The 12,978-nt window shown below is 35.5% G+C and overlaps 1 protein-coding gene across 4 annotated transcripts in view; it reads left to right on the forward strand.

The window, feature by feature from the left end:
• PDE10A (phosphodiesterase 10A) overlaps window positions 1-9,826 on the forward strand; it is a 786,289-nt gene extending 776,463 nt beyond the window's left edge. For 3 of the 4 annotated variants that reach the window (XM_037817809.1, XM_037817810.1, XM_037817808.1), the window contains 2 exons: window positions 980-1,068; window positions 4,349-4,466. In XM_037817809.1, the coding sequence (XP_037673737.1) occupies window positions 980-1,068; window positions 4,349-4,466 (207 nt within the window). Of the gene's footprint in view, window positions 1-979; window positions 1,069-4,348 lie in introns of all 4 variants that reach the window. The other variant, XM_037817807.1, reaches the window with a different exon arrangement.
• The last annotated feature ends 3,152 nt before the right edge of the window (window positions 9,827-12,978 follow it).

Raw genomic sequence — 12,978 nt, forward strand, 5'->3', positions numbered from 1 at the left:
AGAAAGTCTCTGCGTAATCCATAAAGTTAAAGGCTGACATGTGTAGGCCTGATTCTAGTAAGATTACGGTAATGATAGAGTTGACACCAGGAGAAAGAAACCAGGTAGAGTTCAATCCTCCCCCATCCTTGGCTGTATCTCTTTGAAGTTGAGTTTTTTAAAGAAATTGGTAAGCTCTGGTTTGGGGTCACCTAATCCGGGGAACTAATATTGCCTTGTATGTATTGTCAACACTTGGGCAATTGCGTTCAGCGAGACAATCCGTGTTGTCTGTCTAACGACCTGGTAGCTCTTTTAAATCATTCTCTCTGTGGTCCAGTCTGAACTAGCATCATTTACTTGCGGAGTGGCCCAGAATTCCTACTAAAATATTTTTAAATATATTTTTAAAAGGATCACACAATAAGTTAACTCCTCAATATATAAACTCTGCAACTGTGAAATCTGACAGAAAAAACTGCAACCCAAAATTACTACAATAAAATTAATGAGTTTGGTAGGTCAAAAAAAGGGGTAAGGACGGATAGAAACCTAGTGACTGATCAAGGTAGTAAAAGTCAAGGATAGAATACAAACAACAATCTCTCTCTCTCACACACACACAACTGTAATAATTCCTGAGCTATTAACTTGAAAATATCATGCATATAGAATAGTGTATTTGATTTTGAAATGTCTAGAATAGAGCACTAAATTAGACCAGAGGTCTACAAGTAGAATCTCATTCAATACTGTACTTGGGATTTTATATTTCAGTGGATATTAATTTTTTATGTTTTCGATTTTCATGTTTTATTTCTAGAATGTATTTTAGTGCATTTTAAATGCATTTTACAGTATGAAATCCTCAGCAAAAACTAGGACATTTTATTTTATACTTAGACTTCAGAAACAGAATATTCACTTGAGAAATGTAAGTGCTACTAGAACTACTAATGTGAGTTTCTGTCTCTTGACTGTGTTTTTTGCACTGGGGCAGGTCGGATTCTATAATGCTGTAGCCATTCCTTGCTACACCACACTTACCCAGATTTTCCCTCCAACTGAGCCACTCCTTAAAGCGTGCAGGTATGTAAAATTGTTCAACCTTTACTGTTACAAAAAAATAATTGTGTATAGGATTTTCGCTCTATCAATGTGCATATCTGTCTTATCTACAGTTTATAATAAATGTTACAATTTTATACTCTGTTGTGTTTGCATAGTTTCCAAGGATGTGCCTAGAGTATTTTCCATAAAGTCATTCATTTCCCCCAAAGAAAAGTTTAAGAGGCTTTTTATGATCCAGGGTCTCCCACCCAGGCTGTTTATTTTAAAAAGACAGGATGGACATGTCTGCTCAGGAATGCTTAGTAGGTGAGGAGGGTCAGTTAAATCACAGTTTATGGTTTAAATGGAAGAGTGTGAGACTCAAAAGGGGATCCTCATCCTCCATAAATTTTATTTCCTTCTAAAAATAAATGTAAGCCATCTGTTTCCTGATATAGCTCCAGATTTTTCCTCCATCCTTTTTGTGGGCTGAGCTCAACTAAGAAGACTGACGTTTTTTAAGGATTTTAATTTTATTTTTAAAAGAAGATCCCTCTAGGGAAGGCACAGGGTGACGAGAAGAAGCTGCATGTGTTTATTTTCTGCAGATAAACTGTTGTAGAGGTGATTTTTTTAATGACTCAGCCATCGCCACACACTGAGGTTGGAGTGGCTGTGCCTTGGTAAGATGAGAGAAGGACGGACATTTGGCCAGAATGTTTTAAACCAAACCAAAAACTTAAATAGAGTACTCCCATCCTTCCATACCTTGTAACTTATTTTATGGAATAATATTTTTAAAGGAAAAGAAGCAAAACAACAGAGACAAAAAAAGAAAAAACAAGATTACAAAAAAGGGATTTTGTTTTTTTCTTCTAATTTATGCAATGGTGTCTTCTTCTTCTTTATTCCTGGAGAAATGTGCTCAACATCCCAGCTTATATTTTTGAGCCATAACTGATGTCCATTTGTGTGGTTAGTCTATTAAAATAATAAAAATATTTTGTAAGAAAATAAAAAATTAGTTTGTTATTAATCCAAAATCTTTCTTGTAGCTCTTCTTGCTGTTGAAATTAAAGGATCAAGTTTTTCCCTCTGTAGGTCATAATTAATTCAGATATCCTATAACAAAAGGAGCTAGGCCATAACTGACAGTAAGAAGTGTGAGCTAGGACTCATTCTTGGCAGAATCAGATGGTAAAAGTGAATGAAAAGAAATGGGAACATCTGTCTAAATCTAAGTCGAAACAATGTTTTCTTAAAAAAAAAAACAAAAAAAAACTCTAGGCAATACTCAAAATTCCTTTCCAACCCAAAAATTTTCTATATTTATTCTAAATATTTTGACACCAGCAGAATGAATGCTCTGATTTCCGTGCCCTGGAGTAGGTCAGTGAGTCATTTTACTTGGGAAACTGTAACATGTTGTATTCACTTATCCACGCAACTTTGGTGCATTCCTGCTTCACTATCCTTGGCTGAGCCATATAATCTCTCAAAGGCTATTTTAATCTTACCATTAACGTTTAAAAAATTGAATCTGTATCCTTGATGTCCAAGGATACATAGTAAAATCAGTGTATTTTTTTCCCTATTATATCAAAAAAACTCTTTAGGTTCTGTGAAAAATGATACCTGTTGATATAATCTAAAAATGAAAAGTTTTACAATTTTCAGATTATATATTCCAAAGGTATTTTATTTTTTTTTATTTTTTTATTTTTTTAAATTTTATTTTAATAACGTATGCAACCTAAAATTTCTCCCTTTAACCACATTTAGATATATAATTCAGTGGTGTTAATTATATTCACAGTGTCTTGTTACCATCACCATCATCCATTGCCAAAACATTTCCATCAACCCCAACAGAAATACTGTACCAATTAAGCTTTAACACTCTATTCTCTACTCCATTCTTAGCCCCTGGTAGCCTGCATTCTGACTCTGAAATGAATTTGCTTATTCTAATTATTTCATATCAGGGAGATCATACAATATTTGTCCTCATGTCTGGCTTATTTCACTCTCTTATTTCACTGTCTACAAGGTTACTCCATGTTGTCAACACGTATCTGAACTTTGTTGCTTTTCCTGGCTGCATAATATTCCATTATATGCATATACTACATTTGGCATTTGGGTTGCTTCCATCTTTCAACAATTGTGAATTATGCCACTATGAACATTTGTGTGCAAATATCTGTTCAAGTCCCTGCTTTCAATTCTTTTGGGTATATACCTCATAGTGGGATTGCCAAGTCATGTGGCAGTTCTATACTTAGCTTCCTGATGAATCACCAAACTGTCTTCCACAGCAGCTGCACCATTTTACATTCCCACCAACAATGAGTGAATGTTCCTGTTTCTCCATGTGCTCTCCAACACTTATTTTTGGATTTTTAAACATTGTAGTCTTTCCAATGGGTGGGAAATGGTATGTCTTTGTGATTTTGATTTGCATTTCCCTAATGGCTTGTGATGTTGAGCATTCCAAAGGTATTTTAGCATATGTTTACTAAAAGGGAGTTTAGGGGAAGAAATTTTGAATTGTGCTTTGTGTGAAGTTTGTCTTTGCCAATGCCAAGGGCCTCTTCTGATTCTGACTTTGCTTATAAGAAAACAAGGTGCCAAGTGGGACCTGCTGATGAGCTCTCTGCCTGGTTTAACTAGAGGTACTGCTAGAGAAAGATCAGAGGACTGGTGAGGAAAAGAAGCTGCACTTACCAGATAAGATTTTACTATGACAATGAAATTTCCGAAGATTTGTGCCAGGTGTAACTTGGGGTGATTTTCTGAAATGCCTGTGTTCATAGTAAGAATACTCCCCCATTTCAAGTGTGGTCTCCTTGGGTTAAGGACCCCCAGGGCTGGGTCCCCTGCTTCCTCTGGCTGTTTGTGATGTTACCAAAACTCTGGCTACTATCAAAGCTCTTCCTTGCCATTTCTTCTGCCGATTCCTCAATAGTAAACCCCAAGACTTATTCCCCTTTTCAAGGTAATCCCCTCCAATTGGTTAACAAGTGACATATTCCAGCCCAACAGCGTTGTTTTTTGGCCTTTGCAGTCTGGGACTGGTAGGACAAGATCCACCCTGCTTCAATGGTGAGGCCGTTTCCTGAAGAAATTAAGGCTGCAATGGAAAGTCAAGGAGGCATAATGAGAATTTCCCAGATATTGACCTGGTTCTTCTGAGTCAAAAGGACACTGAGGAAAGCCATTACATGTTGTTAAGCCACAGAAGTTGTTAGTTAAATTTTGAGGCAGAGTCCAAAGTCCTTTCTTAAGCTTCCCCTATGATTGCATCTTTTATCCCTAGGAATAATCTCAGTCAGTGGGAAAAAGTGATTCGAGGAGAGGAAAGTGCAGTGTGGATCTCATCACAACCAGTGACGCAAGGGACCTCAGAAAAGCTGCCCGTTAAGATCGACGACTGACCACCGCTGATCAGCAGTTTTCACTGAAAAATTCTCATCTTGCTTCTTTGCCTTTTTTTTTTTTCCTTTTATTTTTGTGGGAGAAAAAAACTTGCACCTGGTAAGTGGAATACAAACCTACTCAAGAAGGTACCATCAAGTAGATATCTCAACCAGATGACTTCCTGCCAGTCTTATTTCTAATGTCTTATAGACAATGAAAACCCAGACCCCCTCGCATGGGTCAGGAATCTGCTGTCCGAGTGAACGCCACTTGACTTGTGAACTGGACTTTTCTAACAGGCTAATGTTGCTGAAGCCTTAATGGAAACGGACAGAAATATTCCTAAGGGGGTTACTTTTCCACTGTACCTGTCTAGCGAGGGTGTGAAATGGTACTATCTGGTATTGTGTTTTGGCTTAAACACCAGTGTCGCTTCGATGTTGTTGGTTATGAGTAGGGAATGTACACATTGTTGTGGACGTCTGTGTGTGACCTCTGTATAACTAATCAGGATTGTGTCAGGCAACCTTAGGACAAGTGCCCCTGGCATTACAGTGTGAGGAGTGCTTTCTGCAGTCAGTGATGGGGAAAAAGGCAAATTCTTCTCTCAAAGCGCCATGAATTAAAAGTGAGGAGGACAAAAATGTATTCCTTGAAGTTACACCAAAGGGCTTAGATGAATAAATTTGACACTGAAAGATGTCGACTTTCTATCCTTATGAGAAAGAGACACAGGAACACATCATCGTAAATCTCAGAATTCCAAGTATCAGTTCAAAAGATGTCAAAGAATAGTTTTGTTTTGTGTTTTTGTTTTTTTTTTTTTAATTTTTCTTCCTCATTTAGCTTTGCAAATATACTGGACCCTTTGCATAAAGAACAAAATAAAAGTAAGACATATAATTTTTTTTTTAACAGACAAGCCTTAGTAATAAAGTAAAATGTGAATTTTTAATAATGATTCTTTTATATTTTCACTTTCAGTAGCATTGCAAAATTTTAAACTCACTTTCAAAATAAGAGGTTTCTTCTGAAATTATTTAATTAAAATAACATAAATTTTCTTTCCGAATCAAACTAAACCATAAAATTTAAAGTCTTCAGTAATTTTCCTTTGATGTCCTGCATTTATGCCTCACTTATCCCTTTCCTTGTGCTACTCTGTCATATTTCTTAAGTGGTACGTACGTGACATGAGACAGACACGAAGGTAGCTGTGCAGTTACCTTGTAACCTCCTTCTTTACTCTTTTACTCTTTTCACAGATCAAATACTACATAGAAACCTACAATTTGGATGGTGTGTTCTCTAAAACTTTTTGGTTGACTAATATCACTGTACAATGTAAATGTTTCAAAACCCCTTCCTACAGGATTATAAGCCAGCCACTTCTGGTGCATATTAATGCTTTAAAGATTTTTTAGCACAATGACACAGTAACCTCCACCCAACCTGAAGGAATTAGTTGGAGTCCCAGAGATGACGGGCCAATTCACAATGAGTAGCTCCTTCACATGGCAGGAAACTGGAAGATTACTTCTAATAAAATAAATTTTTAAATTATTCCTTCATATGAGCTTGACTTTTGCAAAAAAGAAAATTAAATCAGATGTTTCTACAACATGGTTAGCTGTACATCTACATTGTTCTTTTTTTTTTATAATTTAACACTATGTGTTCAGTTTTCTTATGGGCTTTCAAAAGTTATCTTCTTTCCTACATTGAGCTCCATTTGCTATCGTAATTATACCATATGAGGTAAAATGTAACAACTGAAGAGGCAGCAATACCACCTTGGTTAGACAAATACATGTGAGAAAGAATGAGAGAGAAACAAATACATATACAAAAAATTAAAATCAGTACCACTCTTCACAAACAGTAATTTTTCATGTTAGAAATGTATGTTGTTTGAGGAGGTGACCAGAAAGTGTTATTTTTCATGTTTAGTTTATTCAAAGAATTGAATTATAAAAAACAGCATATTTTTATGCTCCCAGATTTATGAAACTGGATCCACCAAATTCAACTTCAATTCCAAAAGTTGATTTAGTCATATTTATTTTGGAGATTGAATTGCTGGTTCGGGGGGTTATCATTTAAGATTGTTGTTTAATTAAAAGAATTTTAAAGGAATGCATGAATTCTGCCTCTTGATATGTAGAAAAGCAACACATGGGGGGAAATCACGTTGCATTTTAAGGTTGCTGTTCTGATAAGTTTATTACAAAAAATTATCTTAATTTGATATGTCAAAGTGTATTGTATTATTATGTGATCTCTAGTTTGAACAGTTTTCCAAAGAAGAGTGGGTATGGATTTGTTGGTTGGTTGATTTCTTGTGAATTATGGTCAAAATGTAGCAAAGTTTGAACAAAGGACTAAATTCTAATGTACACTGTTAATATTATCTTTACCATGTATAAGATTTGCTTAGGAATCACAGATACACCTAACATAAAAGGGCCCAGAATACAGTGATATTTAGTTAATGATCTGTTTGGAGAAAAAAATGCAGTCAGGGGGATGTATGTATTTTGGCAGCTATCTTTTGCAGACAAATTTTCCAGTTCCATTTGTTGTCTTTTTTCCCACATCTTTTCTTAAAAGGACAGTGTGATACCAGAAGCCAGGCAGATGGTTTTTATTACCAAAAGTCTTTATGAGTTTCTCATTGAGATGATATTTTATGTTGGGCTGATTGTTCCCTCTTCAGTATAAAATTGGTAATCAGCTATCAATATACATAGAATGTTAGATTGGCAAAAAATTGGTTGTGTTGGTTCATAGCAGGTAAGAGTTTTATTGTCACATGCCATTTTACCATGATCTTTCTAGACATAGGAAATATATTTTTTTAACTAGAAAATTTCTTGGAAACATAAATGTATGTCAACATTAAGTATTAAACTTGGGTCATGGGATAAAATCTTTAAAAATGCAGACATCTTAGTAACTGGTTCATAGCTCTGTGAATAAATTAGAAAAATTTAAAAGAAAATGCAATGGATATGGAAGCTAATTTTTCAAAAATGGCCCTTTTGCAGTGGCAGGAATTGTGATCCCTCTCCCAGCTTTAGTTATTTCTCAGAAGCGTATGAAAAAACTGATCTTGGAAAAGAAACCGAGCATTAAACACAATTGTCCATATTCCTGGTTCTACTCTTGTTAAAAAAGGGTTTGTACATATGATTCTTACTGGTACTCGAAATGACTCATTCTCAAAGCAGCAGAAACAGAATTAATTTGAAACCAGATTTGTTCAGTGTAGGAAGTTTCCTCTTCTGAGCATGCGCTTTAGATATTTTTATTTAGTACAATCACTCAGTTATTGCTTTATTGGTATGTGCAAGTACGCTAGATAAGTTTGCACATGACATACATAGATGCATAAACCCCAAGATACCTGAATTTTTTCATAGGTTTAGTTTAGGGTATAATATTTATCGTCTTCAAACTCAAAATGAAGGTTTAAGCTTTAATAGGACTAATTTATTCACCATGCCTTGGCCGGTGCCTTTATTTTTAATACTGCGATTTTAATTCTTCATTCATGTGTTCATTATTTTGCTTGTCTTGCTTAACTGTAATTGAAAACATGTAACGGGACACACCCATGTATAATTTTATCAAGTTGAACGAACAGGACCTCATCAGATTTCTACCCTTTATTTAACCTCATTTGCACATACCCTGTTTTCTGTAACCAATGGTCTGTACAGATTCAGTTTTTTTAATAAGAACTTCCAAGAACTATAACACTGATTAGATGTGATTTTGTGGGGTTTCGGGTACATAAGCATGATTTTGATCTTGAAGATCCCGTCTCTCTTTTTATATTTCAAACGTATGTTTGCTTTCTCCACTTTGCTGATTTTATGTAGGATTTAATTTTTTAAAGACTATATTCAGTCACTTTATTCGATCCCTTCTCTTTGCAAATATTAGTCTGAATTAAAACATCACAGTAAAATGTAAATTAGTTGAATGCACTCTCAGTTGTTTGTCCATGCTTGTCAGTATCACAAGGCTGTTATATTTTTACATTTGCATAACTGTTTATACTGATACAGATTTTGCTGACTTCTTTAAACATTTATCTAAGTTTAAATTAGTGATACCCAATGCAGTGCACATGTTTATTTTTTATTTGATATTTGGTTGTCTGAAACATTGAATGCATTTATGTGATGTTAATAACAGCAAAAAGAAAAAAGAATTCTCAAAAAAAAAAAAAACCAGATAACTTTCAGCGGTTTCTTATTGGTCTTAAATTAAGACGTCACAAGAAGAAAGACATTAATGTTTCCCAAGAAACATGTTTATAATCCAAAGAATATTACTCTCCTCACTCAAACTCTAATCTTTTCCTCTTCTCAACCTGATGATGGAAAGCAGTGCTTTTTATATTGTACATAATCTGACTGTTCTTTCCAGCAAGAATTGGAAAAATGCTAGCTCGAAGCACTCAGCCCCAAGCATGGCTTCTGCTGGTACATGGAATAATATCTCTAAACGGCTGAGATGAAAACATACAAGCTGAATCCAGAGAGTTTGTCAGCTAGAGAAGTGGGCACTACACATGTTGGTTTTCAGCTGATATTTTGGGGGTACTGTATGTTTGCAAAAGTTTAAGCAGAAAGTTTTTATTCCTGTTGTAAGCTGAAGTTTTTCAAGTGTTTTATCTAGTACTCTCACCCACCTGAAACATCATACTAATTATATCATGGCCATCACAGCCTTCCAGTTTTTTTTTTCCCCTATAGTCCCATGCTATCTGAAATAGCCTATGTAAATGACATTTTTCTCCTTGTGATCTGTTGTATGGTGTATATGCTGTGTACTCATTTAGTATTCAAATTGAAACTACAATAGATTTCTCCATAGAAGATGTTTCTGTACAATATCCCTACCTATTCACCGGATCCACCGACCCATTTGAAATAATGTGCTTGCCCAAAACACTGTGAGACAGTTAGCAAAATTTGTAGAAATGGTAATTCTTTCTCAAAAGACAAGGCGACTTTCTTTCCACATCCATGTGAACAAAAAAGATCCTATAACCCTATGTAGCAAAGGCGTCTAAGAGTTTGCTGGTGTTTGTCTCCCTGCTAAGCCAAAACCGTGCTGGCATGTAACACGGCTGTGTTGTATGTGCCGTGGAAAACTCCAGGCTCACTGTACACTGATTCGGAGACTTGCTGGATCTGTAGCCAAAATTTCTGATAGGCGCTCTTTTGGAAGGAGAAAGAATGTCAAGTTAACAATATCCTATGTTGTTAATAGTTGATGAGTTAGTAAACTAAAAAAAAAAAATTTTATATCTATGACATATAAAAATCTTTGTAAAATGAGCAAGTGCAATAACTTCAAGAGGTCTTAACTTTGCATTTATAAATTATAAATATTGTATATGTCTGTAATTTTTCATGTATTCCTTTGCAGTCTTTGTATTTAAAAGAAACCTTTACTGTTATGTTTGTACAGTATGACAGTGTTCATTTATTATATAGGCAAGTTGTAAATAAATTCATAAATCAAACAGCAGCCTGTATGCATACATGGGTGTTACATTTGCAAAGCCTAACTTTGTTTTACTTACACGCCTAGAGCAGCAAGAAATCTTTTGTCAATATGTAATTATACATATAACGTATATATATATGTATGATACATAAAATATATTTAGAAATGTTCATACTTTTAATGGCTATTCTTTGGTGTGAATAATTGAATGCAGAGTTGTCAAGAGATCATCTTTCATGGTTATTTGCTCTCATTCATAGGGAAGATAAAAGGCATTTTGCATATTAGAGAGAAGCACAGAAGGCATCAAGTTAACAGCAGGATAATATATGTTTTCTTCAGCCATGTTCTAGCTGAAAGTACCAGACAACATAAAAATGTCCAATTTCATTAGGTGACTTATTAGCTCTGTTGTAAAATTTTAACGGTTCAAAGGCTGTTTTAAGAAACTTTTTTTAAATTACTGCTTCAGATTACAATGCTGATGACACTCTAGACACTTACTCTAACGTTCCTGAGCTACGTTAGATCAGGATCTTTTCCAGGAACAATCCAAATCCACTATCACCAAGAACACATCTTCATAAAAAAATAAAAATAAAGAAGTGCTGGGAAGGAAACAATGATACATGTAGTTTATGTGTAAGTTTTGGCATTCTTTCTGCTATAATAAACTGTTTGGGCCTAAAATCTCACATAATCTGTACCCAGTAATAAGTATACTTATGACTTTATCTTTAAAACTCTACCTAAGGGGTTATATATTTTTTTGGATATCTCTTCTTGCCCTCAGGTAGGCAGGTGGTTAAATATTTAAGACCATGAGTTAAAGTTCAGTTTTATTCCCAAAACCACCCTGACCTTAAACACATTATAACTAAATTCAGGAGCAAAAAAAAATCAACGTTTACTGGAATGAAGACCCACTGCATCGTGCATTACGAGAGTTCATAGCCTTGTTAATTGGAAGGAAATGTAAAGAACTGTCAGGATGAAATTCTTCCCACTACCAAACTACTGCTAACGAGCAACCTCTGAATGCACAGCACTGTACACACTACAGACAGGATTTTTGTTAACTTCATTTCCTGTGAAACTGAATAAAATGTTTATTGTGTTAAAATATATTTCATGAACGAATATTCCATAAGGTTATTTGGTAATTCAGGTTTCAAATTGGCACCCTGTAAAGTTGATCTGACTTTGAATCCTCATCTTACTTTTGCATACATTTGATTTTTCCATCACCTTTAATGTAATTCAAGAGCCATGAGCAGTTACCTTTCTCCATATCTGTTTCCTGATGCAAAAGGAATCCTCAGAAGCAAACATTCCTCCAACCAAACCTTATCTTTGACAAGTATTTATTGGACACTCACTGTGTGAATGGAACTTAAGGAAGGAAAATTAGAAATAGAAGGCTGGACCTAGTGTTTCTATAGGTTTGGATTTGATGTCTCCATCTCACCAAAGCCTTCTGTCTTCGTGATTATAGTTACTGAAAGATGAAAGGGAAACCACACTTGTATAGGCTTGAAGATCTCCGACATGTACCAAAAATTTTTATTTTAATTTTCCAAATAATTCACAGTTGACATTGTGTTCACAAAAGTAAACTCAGTTTGATTAAATAGAAAACAGACTGAAGCATGGTTCCTTTCACTCTCTGCTTCTCTCCACTCCCCCCCCTCAAAAACAAAAAAGAATACCCCTCCCTCTGCCCACTGTACAAGAGATTAAGACTTTTCCTTGACTGATGATGAAGAGAAAAAGGAAAGTGACGAGAAAGAAAACTGAAATCAGGAATTTCATTGAAATATCATCTTCCAGATTCTTACCTGGTAATTGTTTACATTCAGATAACACCTAACCTTGTGACAATGTCAATGCAACTACTTTTGCTCAGAACAATGCACTTGAAACCCATTAAATCCTCAGTTATCCAAAAAAAGAAAAAGGAGTTTCAAAGCTTTTTACCACACAGGATGACTAGAGCACATTAACATCAATATATATTAAGAAAACAACTATTTTTTTAGTCTGCTTAACCTTGCATTAGCTAAAAAAACAGGTTTCGGAACACCCCGTTTCCTAAGCCTGTAGGTAATTAAATTTTGATTGTCAAATCATGAATGTTAGGAATGGGACTTGGGGGTCATTAGTAAAACCTTCCACCACCTAAATGCGAGATCACTTAGTTAGCAGTTCTGATAATTTAGTCACCCAACTTCAGCAGAACTCCAGTGGTGGAGAACACACTACCTCATAATGTAAATCAGACCATCTTTGACAGATCTAGTTTGCCAGAAAGATCGATCTGAAGTTGTCCTGAAATTTGTTACCCGTTAATTTCTTTTCCAAGATGTCTGTTCTGTATTTGCAGACATGTAGATAAGTCCACTTCCTCTCTCATCAGACAACCTTTCAAATATTTGGAGAAGAGCTGTGTTGCCTCCTTATACTCAACCTGGTCTTTTGTTTTGTTTTGTTTTGTTTTGTTTGTTTTGCTTTCACATAAATTGACTTAGGAGCCTGTGCTATTCTTGACATTCCTTCCCCCAGAAATCTGCCCGTGGCCTTCTACTGGACCCTTACTTATTACAGAATAAAGTTTTAAAGTGCTAAACTTCCTAAGTGGGCACTCTGGATGCAACCTCCAGATCTCCTGCAGTTCAGCCACATGGAGGAGGGCACACCTAGATTTGAAGCAGACTGTGTCCTTTTAAATGTCTTCTCTGCTGGAATATCTCCACTCTCCATTTTCTGCTTGGGCAACTCATCCCCCAAATCTCAAATGATCCCTCTCTATTTGACAATCTGTAACTTTCTCCCGAACAGCAGTGTGCTCCCCTCCCAATCGTACTCTCTCTTCTCCCACTGTGTTTTGGTAATAGGGTTGTAATGAACATCACACCCAGGTTGAAACCACGGAGGTTAACATTTCTCAAGCACTTGCTGTTTGCTAGGCACTTTGAATTAACTCCCTTAATCTTCACAATTCCA

Source organism: Choloepus didactylus, chromosome 24 (assembly GCF_015220235.1).
Source record: "Choloepus didactylus isolate mChoDid1 chromosome 24, mChoDid1.pri, whole genome shotgun sequence".
NCBI lineage: Eukaryota > Metazoa > Chordata > Mammalia > Pilosa > Megalonychidae > Choloepus > Choloepus didactylus.